The 23,094-nt window shown below is 37.8% G+C and overlaps 1 protein-coding gene across 1 annotated transcript in view; it reads right to left on the reverse strand.

Annotated features, from left to right (window-relative positions):
* aspscr1 (ASPSCR1 tether for SLC2A4, UBX domain containing) overlaps positions 1 to 23,094 on the reverse strand; it is a 796,571-nt gene that overhangs the window by 433,249 nt on the left and 340,228 nt on the right. Inside the window, exons 9-10 of the mRNA XM_039739373.1 lie at positions 14,010 to 14,158; positions 4,539 to 4,620 (exon numbers count right to left, since the gene is read on the reverse strand). Of these exons, the coding sequence (XP_039595307.1) occupies positions 4,539 to 4,620; positions 14,010 to 14,158 (231 nt within the window). The remainder of the gene's footprint in view (positions 1 to 4,538; positions 4,621 to 14,009; positions 14,159 to 23,094) is intronic.

Genomic DNA, 23,094 nt, shown 5'->3' on the forward strand with positions numbered 1-23,094 from the left:
CAGTACGTAGAAAACCAGGAAGAGCTCCAAAAACCGCTGAAGAAAACATGCATTATACAGTATAATTGAGAAGGCAGCGAAACAATAATAAGCGAGCGAGTGACATATACAAGAGTGCTGCTACTTCGGAAACAAAGCAAGGTGTAAATCTAAAGTTTAAATTAAGTTCATAGACACGCTGCTGCTGGCGTTTGTCATGCCCACGGGTAATGCGGGATACAAGTTTAATGAGAGGACGCAGGATATAAACGAGAGTTTTGATCACTTTGTAACTAAGTTAAAATTGCAGTTAAAGGGCTGTGCTTATGCAAATGCCGAGAGATTGTGTTTGTGGGGGATTGACAGTTAAGGCGGGTGGGGGAGTCACGTCATCATCTCCCCTCCCATTCACCTCATTTCGCTCTGAGCTGAGCTCCGCAGCTAACACAGTCTTACAGAAGTGACTTTGTGACGCTGCTACCAAATACTCACAGAAAAATCCACAAGTTAATACACACGCTCTCTCTACAGTTTCTCCACACTGAATCCTCCAGGCACTACTTACAAAAGGTTACATTGACAATCGTGTTATTTTTAAAATGTTTCCTTTTCTTAGCACAAGCACAGCTGAGAAGCTTCGATGCATGTGCTCCATAACGCGTTAAAAAATAATGCATTTAATCACACTTTCAATTCCAAGAAAAGGGGAACTTCTGTCAATGCATGATTTCCTGGTACACTGATTACATTGATCAGCGCTTCCCGATTCATTTTACCCTCGCACCCCCTTGGTTTGAGAAGAAGTATGAAAAAATATGAGGTTAACACAGAAAAACAGATCACCAATTGAACCTTTATGAATAATCGATTCGCCATCAATAATTGTTTTGGTAAAGCCATACTCTGTGTAATCCTCCTTCCATTTTATAAATTTTCCGCCACTATCCATGATTAAATGAACGGTAAAAAAGTAAGAGCGAAGCGAGGGTGTCTTATTCAGGCAGGCAGGCGACAGCTCAATAGCTCGAATTTGGATATACTGTAAGTAGATTCTATTTAGTCCCCAGAAATATCTTTGGTAGGAATGGAAGTTGAATTTAGTTTTTAAATTTCTATGGTAAAGAAAAAGTTATGCAATGATAACACTAAATCTAACTATATAAAGTCAAAACTTCAATATATAAATTCAGCGTCGGAATATCCATCCATTTCCCAACCCGTTGAATCCGACCACAGGGTCACGGGGGGTCTGCTGGAGCCAATCCCAGCCAACACTGGGCGCAAAGCAGGAACCAATCCTGGGCAGGGAACATGCATCATTTTCAAAACATTAACCGAACAGTGTTTTTTAAATTTATTTTTCTGAATACGTTTTTGTTAACTTACTTCAGTTCAGAGTCGTTTCAATCAATATATTTTGACTTTGACTTTATATATTCAGGAGTGAGTTTATATACTCCGATGTTGACTTTATATAATCAGGAATGACTTTATATATACCGACGCTGACTTTATGTATTCAAGTTTTGACTTTATATATTCGGGAATGACTTTATATATTAAAGTTTTGACTTTATATATTCTGACACTGACTTTATATACAGTGGAACCTCTAGATACGAGTTTAATTCGTTCCAGCACTGAGCTTGTATAGCGAATTTCTTGTATCTAGATCAAAATACACTTTGTCTGCTGTGCGTCATGTGATCATAACTGAGCTGATGGTCTCTCTCTCTCTCCCTCTCTCTCAGAGAAAAGCCAAGCAAATTGACACCTTTTATTGGCTAACTAAAAAGATTACAATATGCAAGCTTTCGAGGCAACTCAGGCCCCTTCTTCAGGCAAGATCAAAGCTTGCATATTGTAATTTTTTAGTTAGCCAATAAAAGGTGTCATTTTGTTTGGCTTTTCTCTACATTCATAATGGCTAACACGGTACAACACCCTAGTACTCCTCTTGAGGGCAATCGTCTCCTATTCTCCGTCTGCATGTCCGCAATATTTTTGGATACGCTTATACAGCGAACTGCTACAGCGAAACAATGAAGTCACAAGCGCACAAACGCGTAGATCCTCACGCTATGGGAGGACAAGGAACACTGAGTGAGCTGACGGGCTGGCAGCGTCAGCTTGGGTGAATCCCCGAGTCGAGGCGGATTGGGAAATGCGTCACGCATAACCACAGCCTGGCTCGTGGCTCGTTCGGGGAGCCAATGCTCGTATTTAGATTCAAATTTTTCACTCATACTTTCTTCTTATCTTGAATTTCTCGTATACAGAGGTGATCGTATCTAGAGGTTCCACTGTATTCAGAAAATCAATGTATTTGTCTGTTTGGCTCCCCATAGTATATGTGTGTGTGTGTGTGTATATGTACACATATGTAGATATAGATATAGATATAGATAGATAGATAAATATAGATATGACAACAACACTCATATCAATGACAAAACAATTACATTAACAATCATGTTACGTCATTCTTTAAATTTTTCATTTTCTTTTTCATAAATTCTTTTACACACTACTTCTCCGCTGAGAAGCGCAGGTATTCTGCTAGTATAATAATAATTGCAGTATCTGTGCTTTCACATTAATTGAATCAACTACTACCTGCATAACAAGCAACTAAATTCTGCAAGGCATACTTACCCTAGTCAGGCTTGCTTTGAAACTTTCATTAGTATGTGACATTGTTGATAGACGGTAGTTTAAATGACTGAAAGGGATTCAGCCTTCAGATTAAACAAGGAAAGTAAACAAATATTTCTTATTTTATTAGCGGTGCACAATAAAACACAAGGTTTATCCACTGAATTCTTTTAATCACAGTGATTGTTGTAGCCGAGAACAGGTTCCCAATTGGCACATAAAATAGCTCCACTTACCATGGGTTTAATTTCAAACCTTGTGTTCAAAATTCAATCACAAGTACAATACCTGCATGGTGAACAATTATAATTGTAAGAGAGGGACTTAAACTTGTCCGTCCGTCCATCCATCCATCCATTCTCTAAAACTTGCTTTATCCTGAGCAGGGTCATGGGAAGCTGGAGCCTGCCCTCATTTAGAAATCATATGGTTTCAAGCACCATAAACAATAATGGGTTTGAGGTTAGTTTATATTCATAGGAAATGTTTCACCTAATATCAGGAAATTGTGACTTTTCTGCTTACCTAGATCACCCTTTCAATGAAGATTTTTTTATTCTGAAACCAAATGATTTATAGCAAAATACTCTTCCTCTTTATGCTCTGTGTTGAGACTAGAAGGTCTGCCTGTGAGCTCCCACAAAAAACAAACTTCTCAAAACTACAGTATGTTTGATACTTGCAGTTTAATGAATTAAATATGCATTGTTTGGTCAAAATAAGGGCTAATTTGAATGGGATGGTTTGTTATGAAAAGATAAACAGTGATCTTTACATTTTAAATTACTTTAGTTCATCTAAGGGTTGCTAAATTTACTTGCCTCAGGAACCTATATTTCATTTATAGCAATTTGCTACATGATGTAATCCCTTTTTAAAGAGGTGGCTAAACAAGTTACATGTGGTATTAAAAAATACAAAACCAAAACAAAAAACATAAATATATTGGTTTAGCATCGTTCTCATAATTACTACTTACTTTAACAAATATCACCCAATTAACTTCTGTTCTAACATAAAACATTTTTGGCAGCAGTATTCACAAAATTAGGCTGGTATTGTACAATTTGATCAACAAATAAAATGTATTATTATTATCATCATCATACTAAATTTATGAAAAGTCGGCTTAGAAGTCTTCATATTTTTTAAACATATAAAAGTACATGAATACTTTTCAGACAAAAAAAAAGGAAAAGATAAGTTTTAAACATAAATAATTTACACTGATTTTTGCTTAATCTGAAGCAAATGGTGATATACTGACACATAGTGACCAATATTAGTTTATGCAATTTATAAAGGTTAAAAGAAAATAAATATTGTTAATGTTGAATAAAATATTTACCAATACCATTAGTCATTTTAGTTTTTTCAGCCCACATTTTTACATTACAGGGTTTTAGGGAACTGGTATCTATTATAGTATCATTAAGTGCAAGAAAACTAACACAGGATGGGATACCAGTACAATGAAGTACATACTCATGAACATATCCGCACTTGCAAACGGCCAGCTAAAAATTTCCCATTAAACTAATAAGATTTTTTTTTCTACACTGGAAGAGCCCATAGAAAACCAGTGCGGGAAACAGCGACTAAGCAGATTACGTATGCACATACGTTGAACAGGCTGGGAACGAATTCATGGATTTCTTTTAAATACAAAACAGTGATTATAACATAAAGAATGTTTTAAACATGACAATAAAATTCCCTTGGATAGTAACATTTTACAACAAAAAGGCACATATACAGATTAATTCTTCTGACAAAAACCTTGTTTTAAGTCGAAATGCACTAATTGACAGTAAATAAACAATATTAAAATCCTGTACAGTTAAATAAAATATAAAAAGATGAAGGATTTCCTTCAGATAAAAAAAAAATTAATTATATCAAACCTTTGGGTAACGTATCAACTTCTCTCTCATCTTGGACTCCTTTGTGGCTTTTGTTAAGAGTGGTGCTTCTTCAAGCAGCTGCCTGATTTTTTAAGGGAAAAAATAGGTGATATTTTTCAAATATTAAAGTAATATATTTTTATAACAATTGTCTCTGTTTTATATTCAGTTCCATATGACTAAAGTAATGTTATCATCACAAAATGTGAAAGATTAATATATAAAATGTTGCAACCACATACAGTGGGGAGAAATAAGTATTTGATCACCTGCTGAATTTGCAAGTTTGTTCACTTACAAAGAAATTAACTGTCTCTAATTTTATGGTAGTTCATTTTAATGGAGAGAGACAGGATATCTACCAAAAATCCAGCAAAAACACATTACATAAATGTTATAAATTGATGTACATATCATTCAGATAAATAAGTATTTAATCCCCTACAACCCAGCCAGAATTCTGGCTCCCACAGATTGGCTATGTGCCAATGTGGCACACACATTACAATCAATCAGTCAATCAATTAAAGATATTCCTAATTTCAACTCGTTATGTGTATAAAGCCCACCTGTCCACAGAATCACCTCTCCACTACCATGGACAAGACCAAAGAGCTTTCAATGGACATCAGGGACAAGATTCTAAACCTGCACAAGGCTGGAATGGGCTACAAGACCTTCAGCAAGAAGCTTGGTGAGAAGGTGACTACTGGTGCAATTATTTGGAAATAGAAGAAATATAAAATGACCATTAATAGCCCTCAGTCTGGAGCTCCATGTAAGATCTTGCCTCATGGGGTGAGGATGACCATGAGAAAGGTGAGGGACCAGCCCAAAACTTTATGGGAGGAGATTGTTAATGATCTGACGGCACTGATCATTTCTTTGTAAGTGAGCAAATTTACAAATTCAGCAGGGGATCAAATACTTATTTCCTCCACTGTACAATTCTTTTCCAGTATGTCAAAGGACAATGTTTACAGCCATGCAAGAACCTCTAAATATCTCTGCTACAAATGACAGTAACAGACATATACAAGTGCACATGCCATTAACAGTTAAAATAATGAAACTGACTTGTGATCTCATAATTTGTATTTATTGGCACTAAAGCTACAGAACACCTCTGAATATTTTTTTTTAATTTATACATATCAGTTCATACCATAAATTAACAGAAGCAACATTTCAAACAGAAAACAAAGCAGAAATCCTTAAGCTAGAAACTGCTAGTCATTTATCTGTCTAGTACTTTAGACATCTGCTTGGCAGCGTCTGAAATTAAAAAAGCAGACAACTGACTAATGATGAAACAATACTGTTATACAGATTCAAAGGGCAGGAACTGGATTTCAGTACTATTTAATCCAAGTTGTAAGGCTGTGCTTTTCAGTTGGACTTTAAAAAGTGTGGCTTCATTCTCCGTGCAGACAGATAACCACCAGAAATATCGCAGCAACAACATGTTTAACAAGCATTGCTTTGGCAAAATACCCCATAATGTCTTACCACTTGAAAACAGTTACAAAACATTCACACTGCATTACAGCCATTAACTCAATTTATAGAATAAAACTGGTAAGCCTTTTTATCTTTTTGGTTTGCTTCACCTAAAATCTTCAACACAAAAACATTTTTATACACAGTGAAAAAGGGAAACAGAAAAACAAATAGACCAATAAAATCAAAACAACATTCCTATCAACCACTTTCCTTACAGAAAAAAGTACATACACCCATCTCTAATAGCTTAGATGGGTTAATTAAAAAAACAACACTAAAAACTGTTAAGGGAACTGTTCAATGTGGGTGACCACAGTTTAGAGGTTGACCAGAAACGAGCCATAAAAAACAAAACGAACCACTACTACTGGCAGCGATAGGGTTTATATGCAAACCCAAAGGGTGTGGGAATTTATCCAGTTAGGTCTAACCAAACGATAAAAAACACTAATTAAAAAGAGCTACATGAATATTTTAAGCCTAAAGAAATCCGCTGCATGTTGATTCTTTAACCTCCAGTTAATTTACTGCATATTGTACATGAAGCAAAAGCAATTTATTTCTAGAAAATGTTTTTCCCATCAAACAATTGTTTCTTAATAAAGTACAAGGCACCTCATTCTTTCTTTTATATAAAGATATATAAAAGTACACTGTTCTACAGTAGATCTAAAAGAAGTCATTTTATCATTCTCTGTACTTGTAATAGTCTACTTATATTAAAACAAAATTAATCATGAATACAACACTGCTAAGTAATACAACTTTAATAAGTATTGTTAATTATATTGACTTAAATTATTTAATATTTTTATTGACTTGAGAAGCTGTGCAAGGCTAATTCAGTGGAATATACATCTTCCTATCATAGTCATTTTTGATTTGCATTATTCAGACAGCTGTGCCTTTGCTATCCACATGTCAAATGTACATCGCAATCTTTCTCTCTCTATACATATATATATATATATATATATATATACAGTATATATATATATCTATACAGTATATATATATATATATATATATATATATATATATATATATATATATATACACACACACACACAGTGCATCTGGAAAGTATTCACAGCGCATCACTTTTTCCACATTTTTTTATGTTACAGCCTTATTTCAAAATGGATTAAATTCATTTTTTTCCTCAGAATTCTACACACAACACCCCATGATGACAACGTGAAAAAAGTTTACTTGAGGTTTTTGCGAATTTATTAAAAATAAAAAAAAAACTGAGATCACATGTACACAGCCTTTGCTCAATACTTTGTCGATGCACCTTTGGAAGCAATTACAGCCTCAAGTCTTTTTGAATATGATGCCACAAGCTTGGCACACCTACCCTTAGCCAGTTTTGCCCATTCCTCTTTGCAGCACCTCTCAAGCTCCATCAGGTTGGATGGGAAGCGTCGGTGCACAGCCATTTTAAGATCTCTCCAGAGATGTTCAATCGGATTCAAGTCTGGGCTCTGGCTGAGCCACTCAAGGACATTCACAGAGTTGTCCTGAAGCCAATCCTTTGATATTCTGGCTGTGTGCTTAAGGTCGTTGTCCTGCTGAAAGATGAACCGTCACCACAGTCTGAGGTCAAGAGCTCTCTGGAGCAGGTTTTCATCCAGGATGTCTCTGTACATTGCTGCAGTCATCTTTCCCTTTATCCTGACTAGTCTCCCAGTTCCTGCCGCTGAAAAACATCCCCACAGCATGATGCTGCCACCACCATGCTTCACTATAGGGATGGTATTGGCCTGGTGATGAGCGGTGCCTGGTTTCCTCCAAACGTGATCCCTGGCATTCACACCAAAGAGTTCAATCTTTGTCTCATCAGACCAGAGAATTTTGTTTCTCATGGTCTCAGAGTCCTTCAGGTGCCTTTTGGCAAACTCCAGGCGGGCTGCCATGTGCCTTTTACTAAGGAGTGGCTTCCGTCTGGCGCACACACATACTCACACATAAATATATGAAAATGCAAAGTTGACTCAATTATTCATTCACACACTTATCAACAAAAACACTATTTCCTGTTAACACTACAAAATAAACTCGTAATTCTTGACCACTTTAAATTCCCTTGCACCTCCTCATCAGCATCTTTTGTTCTGCAAATATGTCGATCAGCACCGATCAGCATATACAATATGACAAAACAAGTGCAAGACAGTACCAATACAGAATAGAACACTTACATACTGTACATTACTAGGTACCATGTATTTGGATGTTTAGTTTTTGTACAGTTTACATATTCTATGACAAACATTATTGGGAACACAGACTGCTGAGAGGTACTAGCTTTGATGCTAGCATACTTATGGCCTGACTTTAGTTTGTAAACAGACTGTAACCAGGGTCAGTAAGAACGCAGAAAATTTCTCTAGTCCTGTTTCTGCAGTGTTTAGTTTATATGGAATCTGTTGTGGGAAGAACAGAGGCAGTGATATGCTGTGCCTGTTTCCCCGCACTCTGTAATGATCTGTTTCCTAGGCTGTGCTGTTCCCATTACAAAACTGTCATCTGTCCTGTCATTACACTCGCAGTAGTGCTGCGGTAGAGGTTCATCAGCATTTGTTTCCACATATCACATTTCCTCAAGCATCTGAAGAAGTGAAGGTGCTTCTGTGGTTTTTAATGGCAGCGGTGTTTTTTTGTGTGAACAGTTTAGTTTCTCTGAGATCTGGAGACTGAAAACTTGAAAATATCCACTCATTCTGCTGCTGCATCAATACAGACCGGTGAATTCATCTGACCCCTCCTGAAGTCCAGAATCACTTCTTTAGTAAGTTTATATTCAAGGTGACAGCAATTAGCCAGGCTGTTAACCTCCTGACTGTATATAGTCTTACTGTTGTTCAAAAAGAGTCCAGTGGCTGTAGTGTTGTCAGCAAATTTACCTATACGATTAGTGTCAAATCTGGCTGTAAAGTTATAAATGAAAAGGAAGTACAGATCTGTGCTTAGACAGCAGTCTTGTGAAGAAGTGTTCACCATCATTGGTAACAATGTTTTGTTGCCAGTCCTAAGTAACTGAACTGTACCTGCTAAAAAGTCCAATACTCAAGAACAGATGGAATTGGACAGGCACCATTCTTCTGAGCTTTGCAACCAGCCTGGTAGGGATAATGGTATTAAAACCTGAGATATTTTCAATAAAGAGCATCCTAACTTGCATGTTGTGACTAGGCGATGAAGTGCATTGTGGAGCATAATCTACAGATTTGTTTGGTTGGTAAGCAAACTGCAGAGGGTTGAGAATGGCAAGAATAATGCTGTTGATGTATAACAGCACAAGCTTTTCTAGATATTTCAAAGCCACAGAAGTAAGAGTAACTGGATAGTAACTATTCAGATATGTAACTCAAGGCCTTTGGGCACGGGAACAATGGTGGTCTGTTTTTTGTGTCCTTTTTAGCTTTTGTTTATTATAACAATCTTACTATAGATTATCTTTGGTTATTTCCATCAAAATTATAGCATTCAGTACCCACAGATTCAGATAGTCGTAAGATGAGAGTTTTACATAAAGTGTTTTTTCATATAGAATAAAACGGTAAATAAAATGAAAAGGTTCAGCATAGTCCCAGCTTCCATATTTTATAACTACATTAACAAGGGAGGGAGGTTAGGAAGTATGCCCTGATACAGCGCATTGCCACACCCACCACATGACAAACCAATTCAGGATCCCAGATTAGGACCCAAGTGCTGCCATGCAACAGGTGACACCTCAGAACCAGACTGGTTCAATGGAAAGGAGTGCAAGTTTTTTTATGGTGGCTGGAGTGCCATTTCTGCCACCAACCACAGATTTTCCCTGCAGGTTAGGATTTTTAAATTAACAAACTCTTAAAAACTTATGAAAAAGTTCTGAATAGATCCTCAGGAAAATAATTTGATTTTGATCTGATAAACGCACAAAACATCAATTTATCACTCATAGTCTATGAGCTATGGAATATCTCCATTTGAGCAAAGTGAGTCTTTAGACAAGCAGTGCAGTATAAGACATAGCATTAAAAATACACAGATATCTTTGCCCATAAATGATTTCAGCAAATAACATTCCCAAAACACTTCACCTAATGACTGATGATATCTTTTATGGGTTATAATCTTGTTCTGGACAAATTTTAGCTGAGATCATTTATATGTGAGACTTAAAATATTTTTCATCTAATTATGGTGTTTTTTGTATATTTTGAAGAATTCATTTTATGAGTGGCTGAATTCCACCACTTTTCTGAAATTTTAACTGAAAAATCCCTTTCTCAGTGTTCCCTATTATCATCAAGGGGTAAATTCCTTAAACATTGTTGATACTGCATACTTGATGATACCTTCTTCATCCTCTAGGTTGCCTTTTCACAAAGTTTCTAATTAAAATATAGGCAAAGATTACACTTTTAGAATAAGAGTTCAACGGACATAAAAGTATTAACATAGAGATCTGTAAATGTTATTATACCTTGCTACTTCTACAGACTGAATACTGTCTCTGTATTATAAAAAAAAATCCTGGAAGAGAGATGGGAGACGAGACGTGATGTTCACGTTAAGATCACAGAAGACACTTAACACTAGAAATACCAGATCCTACGAAAAAACTCGTAGATCCGTCCCACCTTAAAACGCTTCACACTTCTCCGTCAGCATCTTTTGTCTTCTAAATGTGTCGATAAACAGCAAACAGCCTACTATCACATCCCCCACCAGCGCACAGTTTACTCAGCTCAAGTCTGTTTATCTACGTGTCAGTTGCTTGGAGTTGTATAGAGTGAGAAGTCAAGCAAAATGACACCTTTTATAAATACTATATCGTTATTTGGAATACTTGCATTTCATGTGTGTTCCGTGCCTACACAGATCTATGTACACACATTGTTAAAAAAGAAACGTTTTTCATGTTTAAGACATAATTGACAAAATGTAGACATGAAGTGTATACAGGTGCCGGTCATAAAATTAGAATATCATGACAAAGTTGATTTATTTCAGTAATTCCATTCAAAAAGTAAAACTTTTTATGTTAGATTCATTCATTACACACAGACTGATGTATTTCAAATGTTTGTTTCTTTTAATTTTGATGATTATAACTGACAACTAATTAAAGTACCAAATTCAGTATCTCGGAAAATTAGAATATTGTGAAAAGGTTCAATATTGAAGACAACTGGTGCCACACTCTAATCAGCTAATTAAATCAAAACACCTGCAAAAGCCTTTAAATGGTCTCTCAGTCTAGTTCTGTAGGCTACAATTGGGCCTCTCTGCTTAAGCTGCTGCCCCCGTGACCCGACCCCGGATAAGCGGAAGAGGATGGATGGATGGATGGATGGATGGTTTTCTCAGATCAAAATGATATTCCATATCGGATCAAGAATGTACTTTTGCCATCGCTGTACTTTGTATATGTACATGGGAAGCTCTGCACTCGTGACTTTACGCTGTAGGAAGTAAGTAAATAAATAAAGACTCTTACATACAAAGGATGGTGCATGTGCCCAAAACTTTAACATTGATATGTTACTTACATAAAAGCCAGATCTAATGTTATTTACCTTGAGTTATTTACTTACATGAAGATGGATCTACATCGGATCAAGAATGCACTTTTGCCATCGCTATACTTTGTATATGTACATGGCCTTTATTTATTGACTTACTTCCTACAGCGTAAAGTCATGAGTGCAGAGCTAAGTAGAAATGGAACACACATGAAATGCAAGTGTTCCAAATAACGATATAGTATTTTTAAAAGGTGCTTGACTTCTCACTCTATACAACTCCAAGCAACTGACACGCAGATAAACAGACTTGAGCTGAGAAAACTAAGCCAGTGGGGGATGTGATAGTAGGCTGCTTACTGTTTGCAGTTTATCGACACATTTAGAAGACAAAAGACATTGATGGAGAAGTGTGAAGCGTTTTCAGGTGGGACAGATCTACGAGTTTTTTCATAGGCTCTGGTAATTCTAGTGTTAAAAGACCAGCGAGACAAAAGAGAATGGCCACGGAGTGTCTCGCGTGGACCTTAAACATTAGTTTTTGTGCCAAGAGATTTACCCAGGACCATTTCGCAATGATGTACAGGGCTGTGGAGTCAGAGTCTGAGACAATTTTGGGTACCTGGAGTCGGAGTCGGCAAAAAGTTAACCGACTCCGACTCCTACTAAATTTAAATGGGAATTAAAAAAGTAAGTTGAAATGTCCCAATTCACAAACAGTCATAATGAACTACTTCTCTGCTGTAAGAATAATGCCCAATGCATGCAGTGCATAATGTTACCACAAAACGAACATGTCAAGTAGCCATGAAGCATGCTTTTCATTGACTGTATGCGTCACTATATGGGATGTAATGCACAGGTAAGGTGCGTCACCGCTTTCCATTGTGTCGTGTTCCACTGTTACAGGGAACTGTAAACCTAGCCTAAAGCCCCCCCAAATATACATTTACAGCTATGCGCTAGTGAAGGGGGCCGAAGGAGCCGAGAACACAGATCTCCCTACCTGTCTCCAGCAGAGGCTCATTCTGCTGATCAGTAGGCCGGTGAGTGACACAATGCACTAAACTTCCGGCTGGCTGACAGAGGAGACAGCCACTGCAGCAGACAGAGGCATCACATTACTTTGGATGGGGGCGGTGGTCGAGATTTTCAGCAAGCTGGATCCGCCCGTCCATGTGGACACCCGCAATCTGCGGCCACCAATCAATTGTGTTTGTCTTTAATCTGGCATTATAGTAGAGTGTTGGCTTCCTAGCCAGTAGTTCTGTGGTGAAATGACATGTATGTTGCTTTCCTTTCCTTCAATGGATGTAGAAAATACATTAGCATAGTATATACATACAGAGGAGTCGGAGTCGGGGAGTCGCAGTCGGAAGATTTAGAAACTGAGGAGTCGGAGCATTTATCTACCGACTCCACAGCCCTGATGATGTAGAACATGAGATTCTTGCAAGACATGCCCTACTTACAACCAATATCAAATAAGACCACGGGCACCAAAACATTCAGTCATGTAAAGGATTTGAGCAAACACAGATCCAGGGTCTCAGCACATATAAAGCTTATAAGGACAACATGTTATAAATGAAACATCAATGACTAAGTGAAGAAGAAAGCAGCACAGAGAAAAGAGACTCAAAAGCGTTAGAGAGAAAAAAAGAGCACAAATGAAAAATAATAATCTAGGTGCAAATTCTGAAAATAAGGAAAGTAATTATCAGCCCGGAACAAGTCGAATTGAAAAAAAGCACGTCCAATTGAGCTCAGAATTAAAAGACAGAGAGTAAAAGACAAAGTAAAACTTCATAAAGACCTTTACAAACGTTGGCGCTATACACATTCAGAGCTGGTTAGAGATTATGAAAGTAGAAAAATTAGAAAGTATAAAAAAAAAAGAAAGTAAAGATCACAGTAGCACAAACGGAAATTATTACTTGAAAAAGGGAAAATAATCACCACGGACTGGGTGTCATTGAAAAAAAGCAGGACAAAGCAAGGTCAGAAATAAAAGACAGAGTAGAAAACAAAGTAAAACGTCATAAAGAGGTTAAAAGACAAGGGGGCCAAACACATGCAGAGCAGATTAGAGATAATGAAAACTGGAATTCAAAAGACTCAAAAAAAAAAAAAAAGTAGGTGCGAAACACATGCAGAGCAAGATACAGAATATCAAAGCAGAAAAAAACAACCATGTCAAAGCAAAGAAAGTAAACATTGCATTAGCGCAAAAAAAGAGAAATTATTAGTCGGAGAAATAATGAAAAGGCAAATAGAGATTGAATACATGGACATTGGTGATATGTCAGAAGTATGTAAATATTGTAAGGCTTTGAAGTTTAAGTTAGTTATTAAACAAGAAGGCCACTTGTCACAGACGCTACTTTGATGGCAATCTATGAATAATATGAAAACTATGAGTAAAATTTTAAAAATACTGACTTACCTTTCACTTTTAAGTTGAGCAAATCTCTTCCTGACATCATCAACTGTAATCTCAAAGAACTCATCAGGCAAATCATCCAATACAGACATCTTTTTAGGGTGCTGTTTTTCATCATCCATGTGGTAAACTACGACCATTCTGTCCACTGACTATAACAACAAAGCACAAACAGAAAGTAATCAATGCACAGTGTAAAGCCACTGCCAACTACAATTAAAACAAGCAATGAATCTGAACAATTATGCAAGTTTAAGATATAATTGTGTTCACAGTAACTATCAAGGTTTTTACTATAGTACTTGGGTGTTGTACCACCATGTTATGAATGTAGTGAGAAGTCAAGTAAAATGACACCTTATCTAACAAATAGTTCTTTGTATTAGTCTACAGGAAATTGCTTTTTATGAACATAAATTTAAACACATTTTATTATTGTTTTAATCAAAATAAAATTTGAATTATTTGGTTGGTGTTTTAAGTCAGTCAAATGTACAGTGCATTAAGAAAGTATTCAAGTCATTTCAATTTTTACACAATTTGTTATGTTGCAGCATATGCTAAAATAGTTTAAATTCCCTATCAAACAACACTCACTACCCCAGGATGACACAGGGAATACAGGATTTCAGGAATATTTGCAACTTTATTAAAAATAAAAAACAAAATATAACAGAAAGGAATTCAGACTATTCCCTATGACTTTTGAATTGTGGTTCAGGTATATCCCATTCGACTGATCATTGTTGAGATATTCCTACACCTTATTTGGAGTCCATCTGTGGTCAATTCCATTCAATTGATTGTACATGATTAAAAAAGGCACACACCTTTCCAATAACTGACAATGTGTATCAGAGCAAAACCGGAGCCATGAGGCCGAAGGAATTCCCTGTAGAGCTTAAAAAAAAGATGGTGTTGAGGCAGTTTGCGGTAATGAAGGTTCCCAGGAGCACAGTGGTTTCCATAATCCTGGAATGAAAGAAGTTTGGAAGAACCACAATTCTTCCTAGGACTGGCTGCCCAGGAAAGCTGAGCACTCAGGGCCTTGGCAGGAACAGTGTCCAACAACCCAAAGGTCACTCTGGCTGAGCTCCAGAGAACCTACGTGAAGATGAGAGAAACATCCAAAAGGACATCTAACAATGCAACACTCCACTCGTCTGGACTTTATGGTAAAATGGCAAGACGACACATGAAAGTGTGCTTGGAGTTTGCAAAAAAGCACATAAAGGACTCTCAGACTATAGCAAACAACATTTCCTGGTCTGATGATATCAAGATTGAACTGTTTGGCCTCAATTCTAAATGTCTTGTCTGCAGGGAATTAGGCACCACTAAACACCTGTGCAATACCAATAGCGAAGCATGGCTGAGGCAGTATTCAGCTGTGTGGTTGTTTTTCAGTGGCATGGACTGGCAGAGTGGACACGGTTGAGGGAAGACTGAACAGAACAAAGTACAGAGATATCCTTAAAGAAAAGCTGCAGTAGAGCTCTCTGGATGTCACATTAGGCCGAAGGTTCACTTTACAAAAGCACAATGATCCTAAAGAAAAGGCTAAGTCAACACAAAAGAGGCATGAGATTCAGTCTGTGAATGTCCTTGAGTGGCCCAGCCAGAGTTTGGACTTTGAACTCAAATGAATATTTGTACAGAAAACTTAAAACTGAAGAATGTCTGAAAATTCCCATATCTGGGTGTGCAAAGCTTGGATAATTCAATAAAAATATGATATTAATGACAATCTGTAGCAAACAAACTTAGCCTGGACACACTCCATTAACAGAGCTTACGCATAAGGTGCACATTTCTCTGTGTTCCAATCCTTGAAATAGAGCTTACAAAACTGGGTGTAGGAACAAGTCTTAAGTGGCGGAATTAAACTACTGTTTTTTCAATTTTCAATATAGAACAACACAGTTTGTCAGTTAATATATTTAAAACACACCCATTTTCTCATCTTTTATTAAAATTGAAGCAGCTCAACTCAGTAAATAATCTGAAATAGTATAAAGGTTAAGAGGTAAATTGCCAGAGGTTAAAAAAAAAGAGTTTAGTTTACCAAAGAACTGAAAAATCATGAACTTTCAGAGTTGCTATAACAGCAATACAGGTTTTTCACAGCAATGGAAGCCTTGAAAATTTTTTGTAAACAATTTTATAGAAGTTTCAAATTTTGTTAATTACAGGCTGTCCCCAGGTTACATGCGAGATAGGGACTGTAAGTTTGTACTTAAGTTGAATTTTATGTAAGTCGGAACAGGTACTTTATTTTAATAAATACTATTGTTGACCGACTATAACCAAGTGTTCTGCCAATGAATGATGGAGTTTCACCTCTCTCTGACCTTTTTATAATTTTTACTTTATTTTCAATGGTGATGGTTTTCTCTTCTTTACTGTATCACCAGCACTTGCATCAGATTTGTGTTTCAGAGACATTCTTGAAGGGTGAAGACAAAAGGTTAAGATGAGCTTTTCTACACAGCACTGTTCACGCTATCACAGCAGGAAGGCACCCGTTGTCAACACATCTGATGTACAGACAAGAGACAACTTCCTGCTATGTGCATAACAGTACAAGCAGGTTAGCTATTGAGAATGACTTGGGGTGGCAAGGAGGGGTTCATCACTCGCCCACCACACAGTCACCTCCACTACAGTATGCTGCCTGAAGCATCCACCCACCAAGAACGAACACTGTGCAGCCAAAGACGGGTAGTGAACTGCCCATCCCCAATTCAACAGGCAGTCATCCGAGGCACACTACAATGCTACCACCGCTGCACTGTTCACCCTCAGTGGCCACCGTTTAGCCACAACCAGGTCAGCGGTTGCAGCATTACCAGCCGTGTATGCTGGGCGGGCAGTGAAACGCCCACCTCCGCTCCATCCATCTTGCGTCCATTAAGGAGCAGTAGCTGCGGCGGCGTAGTGGGCGGGAAGCAAACTATTGTCCTTCACACGAGTGACAGCTATGGCCCCAGTGACTATGGACCACGGGTCACCGCTTGCTGCTGGAAGCTGCCCGAGGGTCACTACACTGCACGAGCAGTGAAATCAACCCCTTGCAGCCACCGTTTGCAGCAACCCCAGGCCGAAGAAGACGGAGCAGCAGTTACTGATGCGCATGAGTCGCAGCTGTGGCCTCGTTCGTAAGTCGTATGTCCGTAACCTGGGGACTACCTGTACTTACAAACCCTCTGTCCATATGAGAGCAGTGTTGATGGCAAAGGTGGTATTAATGTGTTTGTAATAGAACAGACTTAATATGTTATGGTTGTTTTCCATAAGTATGTTAACACTAGAATTACCAGAGCCTACGAAAAAACTCGTAATTCCGTCCCACCTTAAACTGCTTCTTAAATCCCTTCACACCTCTCCGCCAGCGTCCTTTGTCTTCTAAATGTGCTGATAAAGAGAAGCTTGGAGCAGCCGGCTATTCCATCCCCCCACCAATTTAGAACGTGCACAAACTTCTCTCAGCTCATGCCTTGATTGAGTATCTGGGAGTGAAGTGGAGTTTTAGAGTGGAAATAATACATTGTTATTTGGAACACACGCATTTCATGTCTGTTCCGTTTCTACAGTAATCTGTGTCAATACATTGTTAAAGCAGAAACGTTTTTTATATTCTAGTAGTAGATGACAAAATGTAGGCATAAACTATATAATGTATGAAGCCTGAAGTCCAAATATCAAAGAAACCTTTTCACAAGAATAACACAATTGCGCTTTTATTCAAAAATATAACTGCAGAAACAAAAAGTCGCCTTAACATGCGACATTGACAGCGGTTTATTGTAACTGCATCCGTAGTTCAATAGAATCACTTCCCGCTTCGGAATCAAGAGGTCACGAGTTCGATCCTGCGCCCCTCCGTTTTGAGAAGTGTGAAATGTGAAAATATAATCGCACTAATGCAATATTATTTGAAAACGAACAGCGTCAGATCGGGTGTGAATTTATGCAGGAACTGGAAATTCACTGATGCGGGACCTTCCCCCAGGGAAGAAAGTACAGTGTCAGGTGCTCATTCAGTGTAATAGAAACCATAGCACAGAGAGGTGTGTACACGGCAACAAGTACACGTGTCGTAAATGTAGGAAGGACGGTCCTTGGGTGTGTGGGAACTGTTAATATTTGAATGTGATTATTTTATATAGCACGGAATGAAAATCAGCACTTCTTAGCATTGCACCATGCAAGCTGTCGTATCAATCGCCTACTGTTACTTGCTTTCTTTTTTCTTCGGTTATACAGGTAGTCTTGAATAAAAGTGCACTTGTTTTGTTTGCGAAATGAAGTGTCTGCGTGCACTTTTCGTGGCATTACACGTGTATTTTTTGAGCATGCTCAAACACAGGAACATAAGTTGGTGTAAAAGTATAACAAAACAACGGGCAGATGGGGAGTGTCTGATGACTGCATATAGCGCCGAACTTACTGCTCTTTACTATTCTCTCCTCTGCATGCCCTGGAGTACAAAAGAAACAGAATACAGACACGCTATAGCTCTGCGTTGTACCACGATGCATACTAACGCACCAAAAAAGGGTTCTGACACACAGACGCTGGCGAAGCTGCCTTCTTCGTATCTCACCGTCACTTGATTTTCTTTTTATTCAGTTTTATTGAGTGTTCCTGCCAGTCCCCGCATGTTGCTGTATGCTGGATATTTTCACATGTATTGTCTCTTTCTTTCAGGTGTATAACAGAAACCACAGCATAGAGAGAAGTGTGTACATTGCTTCTTACAGGAAAAGGCGATGGAAAAAGTGCACTTGAATAAAAGTGCACTTTTGTTATACTTTTACACCAATATATGTTCCAGTGTTTAAACGACACAAGCAGCTGGGGAGTGTCTGATGATTGCATATAGCACCGAAGTTACTGCTCTTTACCATTCTTTCCTCTGCATGTCCTGGAGTACAAAAGAAACAGCATACAGCAACATGCGGGGACTGACAGGAACACTCAATAAAACTGAATAAAAAGAAAAGCAAGTGACGGTGAGATACGAAGAAGGCAGCTTCGCCAGCGTTTGTGTGTCAGAAACCCCCGTGTTGAGCGTTAGTATGCATCGTGGTACACTGCATGCGAGCTATAGCGCGTCTTTAGTAAAAACAGCCGTGTCAGATGGGGTTGTATGGATTGATTCTGAACGCGACTGAGAGAATGAAAAGTGAATAAAAAAAAAAAAAAAAAGCTAACCTTTACAAGGATCATAAATTGCACCGGCTGTCACAGACTGAAATCAAATGTATGCTTTTATTCTAAAACAGTAAGACTAAGAGCAGTTTACTTCTCAAAACGAAGGGGCGCAGGATCAAACTCGTGACCTCTTGATTCCCAAGCGGGAAGTGATTCTATTGAACTACGGAGGCAGTTACAATAATTAACTGCTGTGAATGTCGCATGTTAACGTGGCTTTTTGTTTCTGCAGTTATATTTTTGAATAAAAGTGCAATTGTGTTATTCTTGTGAAAATGTTTCTTTGATATTTGGACTTCAGGCTTCATACATTATATAGTTTATGCCTACATTTTGTCATCTACTACTAGAATATAAAAAACATTTCTGTTTTAACAATGTGTTGACACAGATTACCGTAGAAACGGAACAGACATGAAATGCGTGTGTTCCAAACAACGATCTATTATTTCCACTCTAAAACTTCACTTCACTCCCAGATACTCAATCAAGGCATGAGCTGAGAGAAGTTTGTGCACGTTCTAAATTGGTGGGGGGATGGAATAGCAGGCTGCTCCAAGATTCTCTTTATCAGCACATTTAGAAGACAAAGGACGCTGGCGGACAGGTGTGAAGGGATTTAAGAAGCAGTTTAAGGTGGGACGGAATTACGAGTTTTTTCGTAGGCTCTGGTAATTCTAGTGTTAAATCATTATTCAGCTATTTACAATTAAATCTGGGGGTTTAACAGACAAGTGCCATTTAGAATTATGCCCTAACCTATTTTGTACTGTATACAGTATGTATCCGTGAATATATTTCAATTTGGGCATTTTTAAAACCCAGAACTGAAATTTAGGAATGTCAGAACTTTGCAACCCAAGTGAACAGTATAACAGGTTTCAGTTCTAATGCTAATAAATACAAAGGTATCTCTGATAAACAATTAGCATATAAACATGACTAATCTATACTAATAAAAGACAAAGCCCTCACTGACTCACTTACTGACTGACTGACTCACTCACTCATCACTAATTCTCCAACTTCCCGTGTAGGTAGAAGGCTGAAATTTGGCAGGCTCATTCCTTACAGCTTACTTACAAAAGTTGGGCAGGTTTCATTTCGAAATTCTATGCGTAATGGTCATAACTGGAAGCGATTTTTCTCCATTTACTGTAATGGAGTTAAACTCGAAAGCCGTGGGGGGTGGAGTTTCGTGTGACATCATCACGCCTCCCACGTAATCACGTGAACTGACTGTTAATGCAGTGCGTAGAAAACCAGGAAGACCTCCAAAAAGCGCTGAAGAAAACATGCATTATATAATTGAGAAGGCAGCGGAACAATAAGAAGCGAGCGAGTGACATATACTACCATATTCATGAGTGCTGCTACTTCGGAAAGAAACCAAGATGTAAACCTAAACTTTAAATTAAGTTCATAGTTTCGTTTCTCATGCCCACGGGTAATGCGGGATACAAGTTTAATGAGAGGACGCAGGATATAAACGAGAGTTTTCATCACTTTGTAACTAAGTTAAAATTGCAGGTGAAGGGGTGTGCTTATGCAAATTCCGAGACTGTGTTTGTGGGGGATTGACAGTTAAGGCGTGTGGGGGAGTCACGTCATCATCTCCCCTCCCATTTACCTAATTTCGCTCTGAGCTGAGCTCCGTGGCTAACGCTGTCTTTCGAAGCAACTTTGTCACACTGCCACCAAATACACACGCTGTCTCTAGAGTTTCTCCACACTGAACCCTCCAGGCACTACTTACAAAAGGTTACATTGACACGTGTTACGTTTTTAAAATCTTTCCTTTTCTTAGCACAAGCACAGCTGAGAAGCTTCAAAGCATGTGCTCCATAACGTGTTAAAAAATAATGCATTTAATCACACTTTGCAATACAAGCAAAGGGGAACTTTTGTCAATGCATGATTTCCTCGTACACCAATTACTTTGATCAGCACATCCCTATTCATTTTACCCTCGCACCACCCTGGTTTGAGAAGAAGTATGAAAAAAATATAAGGTTAACACAGAAAAAAAGATCACCAATTCAAGCTTTATGAATAATCAATTCGCCATCAATAATTGTTTTGGAAAGCCATACTCAGTGTAATCCTCCTTCCATTTTATAATTTTTCTGCCACTAGCCATGATTAAATTAACGGTAAAAAAGTAAGAGCGAAGCGAGGCTGACTTATTTAGGAAGGCATATATAAGACAGCAACACTCATGACAATGTCAATCATGTTATGTTATTATTAAAATGTTTCCTTTTCTTTTTCATTACTTCTTTAACACACTACTTCTCTGCTGCGAGGCGCGGGTATTTTGTTTATATATATATATATATATATATATATATATATATATATATATATATATATGAATGACTTCCAAAGAGCGCTGAGACTTTTGATATCGTGAACGTGTATGCAAAAACTGGGGTCTCCTGCTCAGCGAAATTCGAGTAGCCGGCGCGCACGCATAGCTATAACGGCCTTTGAGACGCTGACTGCGCTTCTGCCTTAAGTCAAAGTGAGCACTTTTAATTTTTTTCATCCTCCCCCTGAGCTATAGCCCAGACAAGTGCAAACACAGGACCCCTTTTCTACACCGCGGCAAACTAATATTAAGGCGATTCTGCACTTTCTTTTCAACGTATAACGATTATGAAGTCGTCAGCTCGGATTATGAAGACACGCACACGAGTGGAGGACTGACAGTGCCATCACAGCCGATTAATGCCAAGGACGTCTCACCAGTCTACACAAGACCCACAGCGACTGTCCCCAAAAGGCAATCATAACGTCAGCAAACACATCTCTCTATACTATATAAAAGAAGAAGGCAACTTTCCTTTCTTTACACCTTTTATCCCAAACCAAAGCTTTTCTCTCTTAACACTGCAGAGGACACAAAACTAATTTTCTTTAATTGCTGGTAATGCCGGTAAGGCACATTACCAGAGGCAGAAATTTGAACTTTCACATTGAAAATGTAATTTCTATACCACAGCCATCGTGTAGCGCCTTTCAAAAGGGATTAACTACCGAGAGATGATCCATATACATTTTAACTGCTGTTAGTACTACTTACATGTTGTTACACAGTCTTTAAAATGTAGTTTACCCGCAACCACTCCAGTAGTGTTCAATATACCTGTACTTCTTAACACGTTAATGCTTTACTGTTTAATAACTTAAGACTATATTTTATTATTTTTCCCTTGCACATCAGTGACCAAAGCTATACACACACATATAGACACATACATATATATACACATATATATACCTGTGTGTATGTTTGTATGCATGTGTGTATATATATATATATATATATATATATATATATATATATATATATATATATATATATATACACACACACACATATATATATAATATGTGTGTGTATATATGACGTAGATAGGTATGTGTGTGTGTGTGTATATATATATATATATATACACACACACACACACAGTGGTGTGAAAAACTATTTGCCCCCTTCCTGATTTCTTATTCTTTTGCATGTTTGTCACACAAAATGTTTCTGATCATCAAACACATTTAACCATTAGTCAAATATAACACAAGTAAACACAAAATGCAGTTTTTAAATGGTGGTTTTTATTATTTAGGGAGAAAAAAATCCAGACCTACATGGCCCTGAGTGAAAAAGTAATTGCCCCCTTGTTAAAAAATAACCTAACTGTGGTGTATCACACCTGAGTTCAATTTCCATAGCCACCCTCAGGCCTGATTACTGCCACAACTGTTTCAATCAAGAAATCACTTAAATAGGAGCTGCCTGACACAGAGTAGACCAAAAGCACCTCAAAAGCTAGACATCATGCCAAGATCCAAAGAAATTAAGGAA

Source organism: Polypterus senegalus, chromosome 17 (genome assembly GCF_016835505.1).
Source record: "Polypterus senegalus isolate Bchr_013 chromosome 17, ASM1683550v1, whole genome shotgun sequence".
NCBI lineage: Eukaryota > Metazoa > Chordata > Cladistia > Polypteriformes > Polypteridae > Polypterus > Polypterus senegalus.